The 17,762-nt window shown below is 45.9% G+C and overlaps 1 protein-coding gene across 4 annotated transcripts in view; it reads right to left on the bottom strand.

Annotated features, from left to right (window-relative positions):
• Piezo2 (piezo type mechanosensitive ion channel component 2) overlaps positions 1-17,261 on the bottom strand; it is a 339,893-nt gene extending 322,632 nt beyond the window's left edge. For all 4 annotated transcript variants that reach the window (XM_077792280.1, XM_077792282.1, XM_077792281.1 and 1 more), the window contains exon 1: positions 17,198-17,261. In XM_077792280.1, the coding sequence (XP_077648406.1) occupies positions 17,198-17,261 (64 nt within the window). The remainder of the gene's footprint in view (positions 1-17,197) is intronic.
• Positions 17,262-17,762: the final 501 nt, after the last annotated feature.

Genomic DNA, 17,762 nt, shown 5'->3' with positions numbered 1-17,762 from the left:
CAAGGGCACTATAAAAAGTTGTTCCAGGATACAGGCTTTACTATCTGAACCATAAATAACCACCACGAAGGGTCTGTCTGATTGGCTGATAAACACTCACTCAATTCTTTAGGAACTCCCAACTTCACAGCCCCAAACCATCAACAGAATAGTCACAGCATTCCTGAAATTAAGATGCAACTAGTGGCATTAACTACAGCTTTACCTGTGAATAAGGGGATACTGACCATGTGCTGACTTCCATAAATGCCACATGCAAGAATGATTTTGTTGGGAACGTTTTCCCCAGCTAGGCATGGTGGCCCACCCCTGTAATCCCAATGACTTGGGAGGCTGAGGCAGAAGTGTCCCAAGTTCAAGGCCAGCCCCAGCAACTTAGCAAGTCCCTGCCTCAAAATAGAAAAAAAAAAAAAATGGGGATGTAGCTCGGTGATAAAGCACCCTTGGGTGCAATTTCTAGTATGCCTCCCCCCCAAAAAAAGTTTTCCCTAAATTTTACTTATTACTACATCAGTAAATCCTAAAGTTCCCAAATTAAGATGGACAGAAAATTTGCTTTTGAATGTTTGCATATGGGATAAAAATATGGTATTGACTTGAAAGATACAAGCAGCATTTTTTAAAGGTTGGGGTTGCCAGGGGTGGTGGTGCACACCTGTAATTCCAGTGACTTAGGAGGGTAAGGCATGAGGATCCCAAGTTCGAGGCCAGCCTCAGCAATTTAACCATGCCCTAGCAACTTAGCAAGAACCTGTCTCACAATACAAAATAAAAAGGGCCGGGAACTTGGCTCAGTGGTTAAGTGCCCCTGGGTTTAATCCCCAGTACCAAAATAAAAAAATTTAAAAATTAAAGGCTGGGTTTGAGGAGCTGTTGAGCAGAGGGGGTTCTGAGGTGTCATCTTTATCAGGAGCATCAAGGGGTCTGACAGGGCTATGCAGCAGGTGCCTCTGCCTCCCTGGATGGAATTCTTCTAGGATGTTCCTGTTCCAGGGCAGCTGCTGCAGAGCCAAAGGACACAGTGGCTGCATTGAAAGATCAGCATCGTGGCTTCTAACTCTCTGAGAACACTGCGCTTCCTGTTTGTTTACTAGTTAGATGGCTAAAACTTTATGTTGTCGGCATGCATGTGACAATTTTTATATTTCCTTCAGTCCTTGCAAACTTCTTGACACAGTCCACAGCAGGGACATTATTTTTACCTTGGTTAGGGTCACTGCCTCTCCTTGTACTTGTGTAAATGACTTCTTGGGGTGCTATTGTCATGTAAATAGGCATAGCTGAAGCCCAGCTAAAGTGAAGATCCAGCCCCCCCCCCCCCCCCCCCCGTGGGGTCATCCCAGGGTGCATCTCACTCTCCAGTGCTTTACCAGAGATGCCTGTGCTGTCCCAGGCCAGACCTTCCTGCACACCTGCTTCTTTTCTTATCCCACTAGAGGACTGACTGAGATGCCAGGAGACAGGACTCTGAGATGTGCTAGCACCCTTCCCTTCCCAGTAGCCCTGAGAAGAACAGGCTCTTCCAAACGGCATCAGGCCATTAGACAACACAGGAAAGCACAATCGATTGCACCTTACCTGTGGGGCGCCTTTAAATGCCACCCCAGTGCCAAATGTTTGAGAACAAAATAATGTTAAAAGAAAGTAAAAGGAGGGGGAAGAAACAAAAAGTATGAGAAATTTCACACAAGCCCTGATTTTATTGTAAAATAATTTCTTAAGGATAAATAACTAAAAAACATACATTGTTTAATTATGAGTTTTGCAATGAATGAGTTGGTCAAATAAAAATCATTGATCCATCAGATCAGGTTAATCGTACCAAGAATAGCCACGAGCCCGACAAAGAACATACAGTTCAAGTAATATCTTGGTTGTGATCACAGGCAGTTAGACTCAAGGCAAGAATTTCCAATGATCTATCTTGAGAATATATGGAATACAGAAAAGCCACCCTGGGAGACAGCTGTGTCCTGTAGTTACATAGTTGCAGTTTGTGGGTAGAATCTCTAAAAGGTGATAAATTGGTTGGCAGGATGAAGTGGGAATAATCGACAATTTCGCTGAATTATAACAATGATAAAAAGGGGGGAAAGAATAGTTCTTAATAGAAGGGGAAAAAAAACAACAGAACAATATTTGTATTTGATTAAAAATAAAACCAGGTTTTTGTGATTCCATTTAGAAAGCATCAACTTCTGTCTTTGCCTAATTATTCTTCAAAAGAACCAAGACTTATATGACTTGCTCTGCTAACAGCTGCTTTGACCCCTATGGGTTGCATTAGCACAGTGAAATGTTACCCAGCAGCCAGCCGGGTTGAGAGCAGGGACAAGCCACAAAACTGGGTTCTTGAGCATAAAGGCAAACTTGGCTCACTTGCATGTAGCCCAGTGCTCTGATACAAATACATCTAAATGTTACCTCCTGTCAAGGCCAGCCACAGCACAGGAGGGAAAGGATGTGGGAGGCAACTCTTCAAAGCAACTTTCCTCTCTATGGCTTAAATGTACTAGGCTACTGGACTCAGAGTTTCTTACAGCAAATAAACAATTGTGTAAATACAAAAGCAATGAAAAATCAACCGCCACTTAGAATTAGTGACTACTGGATGCTTCATGATCTTGTAGTGGATCTCATTTCCAAAGACAAGCTTGAGAGGTCAGTTTACCTCTGTATCATCATTTTAACGGTTACCCTCAAGATAATCAAATTGAACCCAACGGCACCAATCAACACTACATAGAGCCCCAAGTGCCCTCAACAAAGTGGTTGCCTCGAAGTCCAAGTGCCAATCAGCACTCCAGAACCATCCACGGTTTCAATGACGACAGAGATGGCCCACCAGAGAAGATCAATAGGCCACTGCCCTATGTTACACTTCACATGTGTCACAAAGCACCTGCAAGGTCATATCACCACGAGCCATGTGCAAGCTGAAGAGAAGTCTCTAAATTGAAAAATATTTGCCACAAAGTAGGTTCTCCTTGAAAAGATAGGTTTTGTTGACTTACATCTTGGCTAAATCATCTGCAGTGCATTCCTCACCTCCCAAGGGAAGCTGGGCATGTCCACATTTCAATAGGATGAATGCATCCCCCCTTCCTGACCCCAGGTCTCAGGGGGCACCTGCTGTGCACACAGCACCTCACCATGCCAAAGCAAAGGGCCAGGGCGTGTCCGAGTCAGCAAAAAAACAACTGATTCCACCCACCACTGCCTGAAAGACGCTGATCCAAGGACTTAAGGCCTTGAGAATAAAATTTTTAAAAAAGAAAGCACCAAAGTTTCATCAATATATGGAAATTCTAGTTATCTAAATCTATAGACACATTTTCATAATCTTAGAAACAGGATTCTTGGGCTGGGGATGTGGCTCAAGCGGTAGCGCGCTTGCCTGGCATGCGTGCGGCCCAGGGTTCGGTCCTCAGCACCACATACAAACAAAGATGTTGTGTCTGCCGAAAACTAAAAAATAAATATTAAAATTCTCTCTCTTTAAAAAAAAAAAAAGAAAAGAAAAGAAACAGGATTCTGAGGATGTGAGAGTCAAATGCCTGACTATGCCTGGCCATGTGGCTGTTCCTATAGAGTCTATAGCTTTGTAACCTATAGTCAGAGAGAATATGTGTTTCCTCTTCCTAAATGTACATTTTAAAAAGTTCAAATTTATACCAATTAAATCCCGTTCAGTTTGAACAAATCACCTTGTGAAGAAATATAAAATTATATTAAAAATACAAAACTCATATCAACTCTATTTTCCATTAATCAATAAAGTTGATGGAGTGTTTTTTCACTTTCACATATCTGATGAATTCACTCTGTTCATTAACTGCTTGCATTCCCCGGACATTCCCAATTACTTCTTGGCCAGACTTTCATTGGAATTCCAAAAGGTTTTACAGGTTAAAGTCTTCCCTGATCCCACAGGTAGGCCAGCAGTGGACATGATCTCTAGGCCAGACTCAAATCCAGCAATGAGTGAGCATCTTTGCACCTGTTCTCATGACCAAAATACCAGTGACTTCAACCTCCCTTTAATCTGCAGGTAAGTCCTCCTTGTTCTGTTCCCAGGAAGCCTAGCTATGATGTCCACTGAACATATAAGCACCATCACAAGTTCATGCACCAAACCAAAGGTCTTCTTCTCATCTCACACAGGCATTTGCAAACCCTCAGTAGACAGATATTATTAAGGTCCAACTTCTGGCGGTCTCACTATAAACAATTAGCCAGGGAATCTTTCTGTAGCCTTCTCCTCAGCAGGTGCAAATGATAATGAATGCCATCACTAAGAATTCTATTGACAAACGTTATCTAAAAAGCAAAACGCTTCCTCTAAATACAGACTCAAAGACAACTATTCACACCCACAGCTGCCATCTCTAGGTTTAGACCTGCCATATTATATAGGAAACAAACCAAAGTTCTGAAAAAATTCAAAGTAACTATTTACAATAAGAGGCTTCTAGTAAAAAAAAAAAACAAAATGAGGTGCAACGTGTTAGTAACAACAGTGAGCAAGGATGTCCTCTAGATCTTGGCCTTGAATACGGTAAAGTTTCTGCATAAGGTGCTTGGATGACATTTCCTTCATCTGGAAGCAGCATGAAGGGTCATTTTAACAAACTGATAGCTTAGACATTAGACAAAAATGATAAATCTTAGCCATTTAATGCCCTGAGAATTAAAGTTAATCTATATATATATTTTAAAGTAAGCATCATATTTTAACAATATTTTGGAATAAACATGCCTGAATTTACCAAACTATTCTAAGAAAATGTCATTTACCGTAACATCTCTAAAGTAACTCACTCCTAAGAAACTCAAAGTAGTGAAAATTAAGTCCAACAAATCACAAAAGTTTATTGTGGGTTAAGACGGCATAATCATTTATTATGTCAGGCACGGAAACCCAAGAGCACTGTACAACTGAAAAAAGAATCCAAAAATGCTGTTGAAAATGCCCGCAGGGAACGCAGAAGAGCACATCTCCTCTGAAGAAACGTGCAGAACATTGAGCACCTCGACCCCGAAGAGCTGAAACTGATGGTTTCCTAAAAGTGGAGAGTTGTTCAAGAGGAGGCACTTCTAGGACCCTGGTAGGTGCACCCTTGGACCCAGGAGAAGCTGAATTTTACACAGGATTCAAACTCCTGGGTGAGCCTTGGAGAGAAAAGGACATGGTCCTCTCTGCTGGTGGAGTCTGAGAAAACCTAGGAGACCCAGGGCCCTTTGCCTGCCCCTCAGAATAAATGGCACATACCCTGCTCTAAGCATTGTTCTGAGCATGGTCAGACATACACAGTCAGAGCTTATTTTCTAAAAGATCACTCTTGCAGAAATGGAGAAAATGGGTGGGAAGATCCAGATTAGGAGCATTTACAAATGCTAATACTTGAGAAAAGCACTTGTGTTGCTAAAAGTATACTAGATGAAAATTGAGTATCTGATGTCCAGGTTCTAGTCTACCACCTTTCTGATAACTGACCCATCAAATAAATAAATGTCACTTAATTTTTCTGAATTTCTGTTGTTGTTGTGAGAAATCTATTTCTTCATTCCACCCTTACCGTGTAAATTCAAGAGTAGTTTCTGTTCTGCAGAGCATTTGCAGCCATTAAATGAGACACCCACCCACCCCATATATACACACACAAATATAGTATGTGCATACCCCCCATCTGCCAGGCATCTAAGAGAGGATGCAGTATCCTACAAAACAAGAAAACCACAATCCTAGCCCTCTTGAGCTTACCATGCAAAAAACATGTGAACATGTTATAATCTGCAACATGCCCAACAAATAAAGGGCATTGTCTTTAAGTCCTCAGTGTTGTTACAGAATTCACAAAGCTGAATGCGGCCTTTCAGCAACTTTAAAACCCAGCTCTGTCTCAAGATGCTTGAGGGAGGAAATGAGCCACTGCTGTCACAGCACAGTTGGGGGACTCTGTTCAGCTGACAAAATGCCTGTGTAACACTGAAGACGGCGCACTTCATAAAGCTGTTCAATCGTTTCCTCAATCTGTCTGAGGAAATCAAGACGCACTCCATTCTAAATGAAGGACAAACCTTCAGGGAAGAGCGTCCTGGTATTTATAAAGTCCTGCTGTAACCATAATGAACGAGAGAGAGAGAGAGAGAGAGAGAGAGAGAGAGAGAGAGAGAGAGAGAGAGAGAGAGAGAGAGAGTCTTCAAAGTCAGGATTGAGAAGCACTGTGCCAGAAAGAGACTCTGGCCCAAGACAGGACATTATAGCTCTGGCTGAAGTAATTTCGTACTCTCTCTTTGAACAGTGCCAATTTTTCCAGAGTGTTTAGATGTCCCTGCCAACCTTGGCTTTCATCGACTTGATTGCATGAAGTGGCTAGGCATGTCCAAGATAAGGCAAGAGAAATATAGGAGAGCCATTCCATCACCGATTCATGGGCTTCCAGGGCAGTTACAGTGTACACTGTGGAGGAAATACAGCCACAGGAAGACCAACAGACAAGAGGCACATAGCTAGGGTGGCGTCCAAGTCTGTGTAGTGACTGTAGCTATTCCCCAACGACAATCACCTTCAGCCAATAGGTACTCCTGGGTCTAAATTAGAGTTCTTTTATTGCTTTTTAAAATTTGGTGCTGGAGATAGAGCCCAGGCCCTTGTGCATGCCAGGCAGGTACTCTACCACTCACACCTGCAGCCCCCAGACTGATGTTAAATCTAGCAGACAACTGGTTAGGACATCAGGCTAGATGGAGACCAGTCTGCTCCTTCATTCTGTGTCCACCAAAGGCCAACAGCACAGAGAACTGGCCCAAACAACTCCATGCACAGTTTGCTTTAAAGATTGTCCCCTATTTAAACATATTACCAGAAGTATCAACATATTTTTTTAAAAAAATTTTTCGGTCACAGTTTTGTTTGCTGATCATTTCTGAAAGTGGGTTTTGATGGCAAGGGGTGGCCTCTAACTGGTCCAGCAGGACTCCCCTCCATCTTCTGGTCCTCAATTCAGGACACACCTCATTGCATTGCTCTAGACTGACTCTCAGCTTACTGTGCCCTGGGCCTGGGAAAGAGCCACTGTTGGCTCACCAGGAGCTCTTCCTCCCTCTGCAAAGACCAGTTTCTCCACCACCTCTGAGATCACTCAAAGTACTGAAGGACAGAAGGCAGAGACCTGATGGACACCATCTGCAACTTTCCATTCAGACTTCAGTGGAGACCCTGGGCTACCTTAGGTCTAAAAGGAATCTCAGAAGCAAAGACCACGCCTTACACATTTTTTTGCATTGTCAGAATCTAGCCATATTGATTGACCAAAATTGATGGATGAAGCAATAAAAGATCACCATCACAATAATTTTTTATATTAAGTGCTTAATAAATGCTACCTAGTGTTTAACAACGTGTTAAGGGCATTAATTTTTATATTTTTGTGGTGCTGAGAATCAAACCTAGGACCTCATGCTTTCTACCACTGAGCTTCTCCCCTGGCCCCAGATCAATTTTGGTTAGCCTCCCCAGTGATCCTATAAGGTAGGCAATATTATTCCCTCTGTTTTACAGATGGGTAACTGAGACTTAATTGGAGGAATGAAAGAACATGACAGTTGGGTGGTCATTTAAGGCCAGTGCTGAGTGTGCGCCTTCTTCCCGTGGGCCAGGCCCCACCTGAGATACTTAGGGCAGAGCCAGGAGATAGCAGGGAACAGGTTCTTCTCTTCTGGGCTCAGATGCTTCCGTCTTAGGACATCAGAGGGAATGGGAGTCAGAAAGTGATAAATAAGCATGCATTGGCATGAAAGAAGTGAGACAGAACCAGCATGGGGGAGAAGGACAGAGCAGTGCCGTGAGTGAGCAGGGTGGCCTGGGTGGTGTGCAAGCACAGCCCTGAGTGGGCCATGTGCAAGCTGAGGTCCAGGGAAAGACTGCTCATCAGATCAAGGAGCAAGTACATGAGCGCCATAGGAGGGAGCAGGAGTCCAGCAGTGGGACGGGGAAGCACACCTCAAACTGACTCAGAGAGATTCACAACTGCAGCAGACACAAGCCTGTGACCAGCCTTGCTGTGCAGAACATCTGATTTATTTAGCTGGCACTTCTCACAAATACCTAATCATGTAAGTTTCTTAATCTCTCGCTGACACAAAATGCTGACTTAAGACATTGAAAGTCTTCGCAAAATAAAACTGTTTCCCAATAGGAATTGCGTCATAAATTCAAAGAGCCCACTTGGTGGGGAATGGAGAACACAAAATCCTTTAGGGCCTCAGCTCCAAGCTGCAGACTCCAGAGTACCTCCTCAACCACTCTTTAAATCCCTCTCCTTATATTGTTTAATTTTGAAGGAGAAAGAAAAAACAAGGCATGCAAAACAAAGCCTTTTTCTTCTGTTTCTATTAGGAACCAAGATAGGAATAGTGCCAACGACTGACCCAGGAGTCTGAAGACGGGAACTACAGAGATACCTGGAGACCTTCACAATAAGATTTGTAAAATTGGTAAAATTCCATATATACCTAAAAAATAAATATTAAAAAAATAAAAAAAATTTAAAAAGGTCAAATTCCCCTTGAGCAATAGCCAGAAAAGAAGCCTAGAAAGCATCAATGCCTACAAAGACAGAGAGCAATCAAGAAAGAGACCTGGGTTTCCACTGGTCTTTGGAGTAAAGAACAGCCTGTTTTAAGATAGCAAAGGAGCGGCACGCGTATTGTCTTAGGTGACTGCATGAATTTTGACAGATTCTGGAAAATGCACATGGATCCCATGAGAGGAGCAGGAAAAACTTGACCAAAACCAGACAGAGGATGATTTTTAAAAACAGACTGAAAGAAACAATCAGCAGTGGACTATCCAAGCCACACCTCAAAAGTGTTCTTGTAAAGAGAATGCTCTCCTTGCATGTTCAAATCTATGGAACATCACAGTGTGGCTCCTGTTACTCAAGTAGCTCAGACAGGTTGCCTGAGCAGCACACTGCTCTGCCCTGGGAAGATCAGCATTACATTTGAAATTTGCATTCTAGGAAGAGAGTTAACACCTGAGAGGGAACATATTGGAACAAATGACCAATCCATACCATAAGCTAAGATCATATCTGCAATTTGTTCCCTTCTGAATAATTTGGGGGAAGATATGCCTTTATTTTCTAGAAATAATTGCTAAAAATATTCTTTTATACGATTTTAAGACATGCCTTTGAGGACTACCTGGCATCCTTTACAGTAGCCCCAGTTGAGAGACTGGCATAACATGCAGGGGGTTCTAACGTGGGAGAACAGCCCAGAGTTGTCTGAGCTGAATCCAGAAAACGAGCTGGTGGTCCGGCAGTGCCCCTAGGGATGGACACTGCAGTGAGCCCTAAAGAGATGCACAAGCAAAGCCCAGAAGGCTTTGAAACTACTGCTGAAGGTGGTTTGTGGCTATTAATGAAAAATTCTAAGTAGTTGGAGGCTTCTGGAAAACACTGGCTCACAAGACACAAATCCCACTGAATGACTCTCCCTCTTCCCAAAGCCTTGTAACCTGACTCTAGTCCTCTCTCCTGGCTGAAGATGGGTGATCAAAGGCCTGGAGCCACAGCAAGCCTGTCTGGCATGCAGGTAGCACGCCTGGCTTTAGCAGAGAACATTCCAGTGCTTACCAGCGAGACTGACCCCAGGACCAACATAAGTCAGAATTAGCCTGGTGCGTGTGAACCAGCTCTGATTTTTAGTCTGAAAGAGGAGGAGGAGGGTGGAGGGCTTTGAATGCAGGAAGCTCACACTCTGTACCTGGTGCTGAGGCCCTGCAGCACACCTACACGGGGCCTCCCCTGGGACTCCTTTCTATGGGCATCTAAGGATTCTGAGCAGCCTCCCCTTTCTTTCATGAATAATGGAATTATCTAGCTAAGTTCGCCCAAGGTCTACAATGTCATTGTAATGTCATGCTGATTAAATTCAGTGTATTACTCAAAATTTATTTTCCTGACTCAAATCTTATTTAGATAACTCTGTGTTTCTACAAGACCATGCAGCCTCAGCTACCCCACACTGTGGCTTGGTTGTCTTCACAGGCATGACTGAGCACAAGCTGGGCACTCCAAGTCCTTTACTTCTGCAGAGACCAAATGCAATCATGCCTCTCTTGTTGCTCCTGTTGCTGTCACTGGCGAGGTGAGGTATCTTCCACGTCTGAACGCAGAGCAGGTGAGGGAAGAGCTGCAAAGCCTGGACCAGAATGTCTGTCCCCATGACCAGCTCTGTGTGACATCTGCACTCCCACAGCTAATGGGATAAAAAGCTATTTTACTTAGCAGTCCCTCACCTTCCTTTGAAGCAAGTCTTTAGCCACATAAGTTGGATGGGTATTAGAGACTAGAAAAGTTAGATGTAAAAATGCTGGCTATGAAATGGTGGTTTGTGGTCGTACCTTTCTCACATTAAAAAATGCATGTGCAGAAATAACCCTGTTAAACCATGAAAGTATTTCTTAGCTTTGAACATCTCATTCTATAGATGATGTAATTGAAGAATGGAGAGTTTCCGTGACTTGGCAGAGTAATGAGTGTATTATAAACAGGATCCAGACTTTCTCACTAGACCTGCAGACCAGGGTCCTTCCCAGATTCTTCACTGCCTGTATTTCTAACAAGGGTCCATGTTCCTGCAGCAATGCCAAGCCCAACACAGCTGGCACACAGGTACAGTGGGGGGCAGAGAAGGGAAGGGTGTGAGAACTCAATGTGCACACTCCATGGCACTCTGGTTCTGAATCGCCATCTTGTTAAGGCTCTGTGTTCTTCCTCCTTTACTGAATCTGTGGCCAAAACTGCTGACCTACAGGATTTGACCACAAGAGAAAACAGATCGATTTGTGTGGTTCCAGAAGAGCTGAAAACATTTTAAAAAAATAATATGCACTTCAAGGATGATGCTCCGGTCAAACTTTACATTGTCAAATGGGTTTTTTCCTTCTCTCCTCACTGCAAAGCAAGTAAAATGCATTAATTGCAATACTGATAAAATGCTCATTTATGAAAGTCAGGGAGAGTGTTACACGCTGTTATGAATTTCATATTCAAAGACTTAGAAACCAACAGCTATAGGAAGGTAGACCTTAACTCTAGGTTCAAATTTCTGAGATATTCAAGAGAAAGAAATTTAGCCAATGAACATTTTAATTAATCAATTGGAAAATATGTGTTCAGTGCTCAGCCCTTATACAGTAATCAGGCACAATAGAAAAACCTACAATTCAAAACTGGCATTTTTTTCAAATGGCTGCTCTATGTTAGGAAGTCATTTAGTGCTGGGGATAGCAACAAGAAGCCCCTTATACAGAGTTCCTGAACTTGCAGGCACAGAGAAGGGAAGAACTAAGAAGAGAATTTTGTAAGGAGTGTGAACAAAGCACCCTATTGCTAGGCAAGGGAAATTAAGATGTCACAGTTGTCACATTATTTCAAAGATAAAAATGAGCAATGGCACAGAGACCTTCCAATGTGTCTCACTGTGGGGAGGGAACAAGACAGGGTCATCCTCAGCCTTCAACAGTGTCTTAAAGCACCACTTACACTGACTGTGACTCTGAACTCTCTGCCCATGGGAAGGGGCTGCTCTTGATAGACAGGCCCTCAAACTAGCCCATAAATTCGACCCAACTAACATAATTGCTTAGCATCAGACTGCAAGAATAAAAGCTGCTATTTATTGCACACTAGCACACATTAGCTAGTTAGCACACTCATGCAACTACCAAGTTGCAGCCTTACATAGTGGAAAGAAGGGTCCTTCCTGCATTTGCTTCCTGCATCCTTCAGCTTGATATGGACCTAATGTCAGGCTGCCTTGAGCATGTCCTGCAAGATGGCAGAGCAAGGACTACATCCCTGGGGTGTCTCCTGGAGCAGGGCAAGCGCACCAACTTGACTGCCTACACCTTCACTTCATGTTGGTCGTATCTGCCTCATGCCCTGAGGAACGCATATTGACAAGAGAACTCAGGAACACAAGACCCACCTCTGCTTAGAACCATTTGTCAGTAAAAGGAAAGAGCCCATCTGCTGCCAAGACAGGAATACCAGCTGGGAGGCCACTGGCCCGGTGGTGGGCCTAAGGATAAAGGCAACAGGGGACTGCCTGCTTTGAATGAGGTTCAGGCTGAAAAGCAGTCAAGCCCTCAAAGAAGCCCAGGCCCCTTTGCTGAAGAAATTCCTGGAGAGCTCAGAGCACAGGAAAGCACCCTGGGCTTCACACACAGCAAAGGTAGAAAGGAGCCAAGAAGGAGGCCCGAGACTCTCCCTGCTCTGGGACCCAGAGGGGAAGCCACGGCTCCCTGGTGGGCCAAGAAGAAAGAGCAGAATGAACCTAGAGGGACGGCTCTAAGGCGGCTCCTGCTTGGAAAGGGCCTGCCCTTGAGGGCAGGGGCATCGACAGGCTCCTGGCAAACGTGCAGGTGAAGGTGTCGAAAATGGTTTGTCCACTCCACTCAGAAGGCCTGAGCGGGCAGAGGAGGCTGCAGGGGACACGGTGTGCTTTGTGTTATCCCCATTGAACCTGAAGTAGGCTGTGGAGCTCAGAGTTGGAAAACTATGAGGGGGGCAATCATCTCAGACTGGGTCCCAAAACCATTAACTTTCTAAGAAATCAGTTAGTCTTTGAAAAATCTTCACCCTCAGATAACTAGTGGAATGATACCAGAAGGCCCAAATACTAACTGGCAGAAACAACACAGACCAGATCTGCTTCTGCTTTAACAAAATGTTTTTAGTATTTGCAAATTCACATACAAGAGTCTAAACACGTTCATCATAATAATATCCTGGTTTTGTGCTGGATAGTGTGCAAAGAATTCAAAAAAGCAGGTCATAATCAGAAAACTTCTGCATGCTATACATGTCAAATCCATTCAGTTATTTCCATCCTTTCAGTTATTTTTGAGAGTGGGACATAGTATCTACTTCTACAAGGCCCAGAAGGTGTGGCTAAAAGCAAAGTTACTTTAAGTGCTTTCCAGGGATCCTTCAGCAGCTGGAACCACTGAGCAAGGTGGCAGCAGCAAGCCAGACTAACACTGATCAAGAAAAATCCATGCTGATTAGATTCAAATTAGCTTCATTTGTGAGTCTTGAACTGTGTTTAAGTGGGACTTCAAAATTACATCTGGAAGCCAGGTGCAGTGGCGCACCTCTGAATTCCCAGCAGCTCTGAAGGCTGAGGCAGAGGATCATGAATTCAAAGCCTGGCTCAGCAACTAAGCGAGACCCCTGTCTCAAAATAAAAAATAAAAAATGTTGGGGATGTGGCTCAGTGGTGAAGTGCCCCTGGGTTCCATCCCTGGTATAAAAAGAAGAAGACGGAGAAGGAGAAGGAGAAGAAGAAGAAGAAGATATCTGCTACATAGAGAAAATAAATATACTATAGAAAGCAATTGTGTTTAGAGAGCTAGACCTAGACATATTTCAAAAGTGACCACATATTTTTACTATGATTTTAATGCAGCTATTTCCAAAGGGAATTTTAAAGAATATTCCTGGAATTGCAATATTTTCCAAGTATAATTTTTCCTGGGAACACTGTAGCCTATGCAGCCCTTTATTTCTCTGCTCTTTCCTAACCTCTCACCCTCCATTTAGGGGGAGCAGGAGCTGGGGTGGGGAGCTACCTAGGTCTCTGTCCTCTGTTCTCCCTTGGTACTGTCCAAGTCCAGTGTCCTCCCTTCTCTTCCCTCCCTGAATGTGAGTATGCTGGCTCTTCTGGACAAGACCTTGGGGAACTCCAAGCAACCCTAGGCAAGATGGAATAAACCGGTTGGAGCCAGTGATTAAAATATCCCTAGTCCCTCCTAACCTTGGAACAAACTCAGTCATGTACTTAAAGATGGGTGGGAAAACAATTGTGTAAAAAGAAAAGATATTTGTAAAGTGCTCAACAAAGACCATTTTACTGCTATCATTATGAAAGGCTGCATGATATTACAGAAGGTTTTTGCCATTTTCATATATTATGCATAAGGAAAACTCTGAGGGCCACCAAGAAGTCACAGGTCTTTTGGAGATATTCAAATCTGTGGTGGCTATAGATATAGGCACATCTGTCAGCACATGTTCATTTTGGATGATGAACACCACATTCTGTTATAGTTTGGTTTGCTTTTAACACTCAAGAATCAGATAACACCTGCATAGAAGAGCCCTGGTATCACTTATCACTGCCCTTTCATTTCTTTCACAGGGGGAAAAAAAATTAGCAACAGATTAAACACAAGACAGTTGGTTCTCACCCCCATCATTAGGTGAAGACATAAGGGCGGAGGCTTCCACATCAGTGCTACAGAAATGGGGGTTTAAAGGGAAGCCAGCCGCAGGATTCTGCCAGGGCTTGACTTTGAAGGCTGCCTTGCCCAAGGTCAGAATAGATGGGGAAGGTGTGAGATCCATTCTAAGGGCAAGCAGATTGCTGCACTCCATGCCCAGGATGTTAAGAAAGCTGCATGCTTGATTTAGCAGCCCCCTGAGAGTAGACAGATCAGAAAACCCTTCAATAACCTTGAAATCTCCACTTCCTCAAGAAGAGAATCAAGGTGGCAGCCACCACCCTGTTGAAGCTCAGCCATTGGAAGGCACCATTAGTCTTCCAGGTGTGGGTTGTCTTACAGACACCAGCGAAAGTCCAGCCGAGATTTAGGGCCGCATCCCCAGATGCTCTCCTCCTCCGCCTTCCTGGGGCAGCCAGCCCCTGCTCTCCCTGAACCCACGCCTTGCAGGCTCCTGGGGAAACCACAGGCTCTAGGCTGAGCTGGGGACACCACTAGGCTCCACACCACACACACTCAAAACATCCCCACACACTCCCATTCGTAACATCTCACACAAAAAAAACAACACACCACATATCCATAACATCTCTCACACACTCATAACACTCCACACACATGCTCACACACACAGACTCACACACTTATACTCAAACACAAGCTCACTCAAATGCACACACACATACACCCTTACACTCATACATACACATGAACACACGCCCTCCCACAGAGAAGTGTGAGCAAGCAGGAAGGAGCAGACCACGTTAAGGCTGCAACATCCCCTGGGTTGACTCTGTGGTCGAGGAAACAGAGGGGGCGGGGCTACGATCCTGGCACCTGGGAGCCCTGCTTCTACCAAGAAAGCCCGGGGCTCAAGGTGGACTCACATCTAAAGCCCACAACCTGCGGGCTCAGGCAGGCAGGAGGTGACTCTTCCATGGTGGGTGGGTGCCATGGAAGTGGCGGGATGAGGCAAGAGGCTAGGAGGAGGATGACCCCAGACCGCGGGCAGCAGCCCCTGTTCTGCCTCCCCTGGGGGCTCTGGAAGCTCTGGGGCCTCCGCCCAGGGCTTTGCACCGCCCACTCCGTGCCACAGCAACAATCCTGGTAAAGGGCCTCTCGGAGTGGAAAACCCCAGGTTAGTCAGGATAATTAGGTTCCAGCCTCCGAGAGTAGGGACAAGCAAGATGTCCAATAGGAGCCAATGCTTAGGGAGAGGTCACAGGCAATCAAGGGTCATTCCCGCTGTCATTTGACAGAATGGACCGAACTGGCTGCAGATGACCACATCTTATTCTTCTAACAGTCACAGAACCCAGCAAGTGCCCAGGGAGAGGGAGGAGGGGAACAAGGAGGAGATGGTGGGTCAGAGAGGGGAGCGAGCAGCTTCTGACCCCAGAGCCACTCCTGAGGACCCCTTCTGGTCAGCATTGGCCACAAGTCGGCCTTCTCTCTAAAAGCCCCTCCTTAACTCAGGCACTAGCTTCCAATCAGCAAATACGAAATGTGCAGGGCACTCTGCCAGGCTCCAGATGCAGAGGTGACTGCCAAACAGACACCCACTGTGCTAAAGTGCCTAGAGAACCTTTCCCAAACCAACCTCCAAGTCAGTTTCGCTGAAGATGAGCTCCTCCTGTATGTGAGTTTGTTGACAACAAAGATCCCTGGAAAATGGTCCTGCCTTGAAACTTGAAATGCAGTTTTGAGGATGAGGCCAGCAAACCCCATAGGAGTCCCTCCTGCTGCCCAAGCTGGCTTTTCAGTGGAGGGTTCTCCTGCTCAAGTCTCCCAGACACTTTGCTATCTAAAGGTGTTAATTAGTACTCCACTACAATATCCTGTCGATGGCTTGCATCAGGGTTTCATACTCTTGAACAAAGAAAACATTTAACACAGGTGTGATTTCGAGTCATTAACCTCTGGCAAGGGGCACAAAGGTGGCCTTTTGTGCAAAGACCACCCTCTCTTTGTAAACACAATTGCTACTTGGTAAAGTGTTCTATTCTCTAGCTCTGGAGTGGGAAGAGGAAAAGCCAAGCACAGTCCCATGGCCCCATGATCAGTCTTAGGAGTGGGATTCAGCATAACATGCAGGATTTGAGAAGAAATTCAGAAACTCCCTCATGACTAGACTTGGCTGGTCCTTAGACCAACGCCTACATCCTTTCAACACCCTGCCAGCCTGTAGAATAGTGAGGCACTCCTCTGGGCATCCCTGAGGCTCTCGGTGGCCGAGTCTTCACCCCGCCAGTCCCAAGGAGTTCCAAGCCTGCTTCCAACCCTGCCTCCAACCCTCTAAGTGCCCGGAGAGGGAGGGCAGGACTAGATAGGTTCTCAGCCTCAGCATCCAACACTTCCCTTGTAAAAGGGGCTTTCCCGGTGCCTAGTCCCTGTTTTTCTTTTAAAACAACAACAACAAAAAAAACAACAACAACAACAACAAAAAAAAAAAAACTCCATTGGATCTTTCACTTCTCCCTACAGGGTGGCTGGGATATGATCCTGGAGGAGGGGGCCTCAGGTCTAAGCTCAGGTTCCTACCGCGGGGGTCACTGCCGCCTTCCAGGCGACTTGCATCCTCTGTGCACAGGCAGTACTCTGCTTATTAAAAAAAAAAAAAAAAATTCAACACAACGGTCTCCAGCACCTGCAGCAGATCTCTGTTACCGGGATTCTGCAGCTGGACGTTGAAGGGAGACACCGGTCCTTTGCCCCAGAGCGGGAAGTGCGAGAGACTTACTGTGACACCGGGACAGCGCGGCTGTCGCTGTTGCCACCTGGCCCACGCTTCGGGAATCGAATCCGGGAGCACTAGTGCCCTAAACTTTGCTAGGAAGTCCCCGCTAAGAAGCCCTCCTCACAGTCCCCGAGTAACCTTGGGGAGCCCACTAGACTCACCTACTGCCAGGCAGATGGGCAGCAGCAGCCTGAAGACCAGCCCGCACACCACTTCCGAGGCCATCGCGTCGGTTCGGCGACTCCGAGCGCAGGGGGGAGGCTCGAGGGTCCCTAGGGCTGGGACGCCAGGCCCATGCCCGCCTAGGGCCTCCTACCACCAGCAAGCCGCCCAGGCATCGCCTCTGCGCTGGCCTCCGGGCTTTCCGCCCCGAGGGCGCGCTCAACGCTCTCTCAGCTGCCCCTCGCCCGCAGGGCTCTGGGCAGCCGCTCACCAGGCTCTTGGCAGCCACCTAGCCAGGCGCCCGACCCTCTGCGGCCGGCCCATTAAGTGTAGAACTCAGGTTCCGGTGGCGGCGGCCTCTTCAGGGGCAGCCGGGGCGGGGGCCCTGGAGGAGGACAGTTTGGGAGAGTCCTAGGGGCCTGGAACAGTGCGGAAAGGGGGCGAAGAGGGAGTGCAGTCCTCTGGCGGGGCTCCCGGGGCGTCGCTCAGGGGAGGCCGGGGAGCCTTTTGCGCAGAACCCTTCTGAAGCCAACGAGTCTCTGCTGCCCGGCCCCGGCCCCTCTG

Source organism: Urocitellus parryii, chromosome 13, assembly GCF_045843805.1.
Source record: "Urocitellus parryii isolate mUroPar1 chromosome 13, mUroPar1.hap1, whole genome shotgun sequence".
Classification (NCBI taxonomy): domain Eukaryota; kingdom Metazoa; phylum Chordata; class Mammalia; order Rodentia; family Sciuridae; genus Urocitellus; species Urocitellus parryii.
The sequence above is the reverse complement of the archived record's forward strand: the minus strand, read 5'-3'. Positions and strand labels throughout refer to the sequence as shown.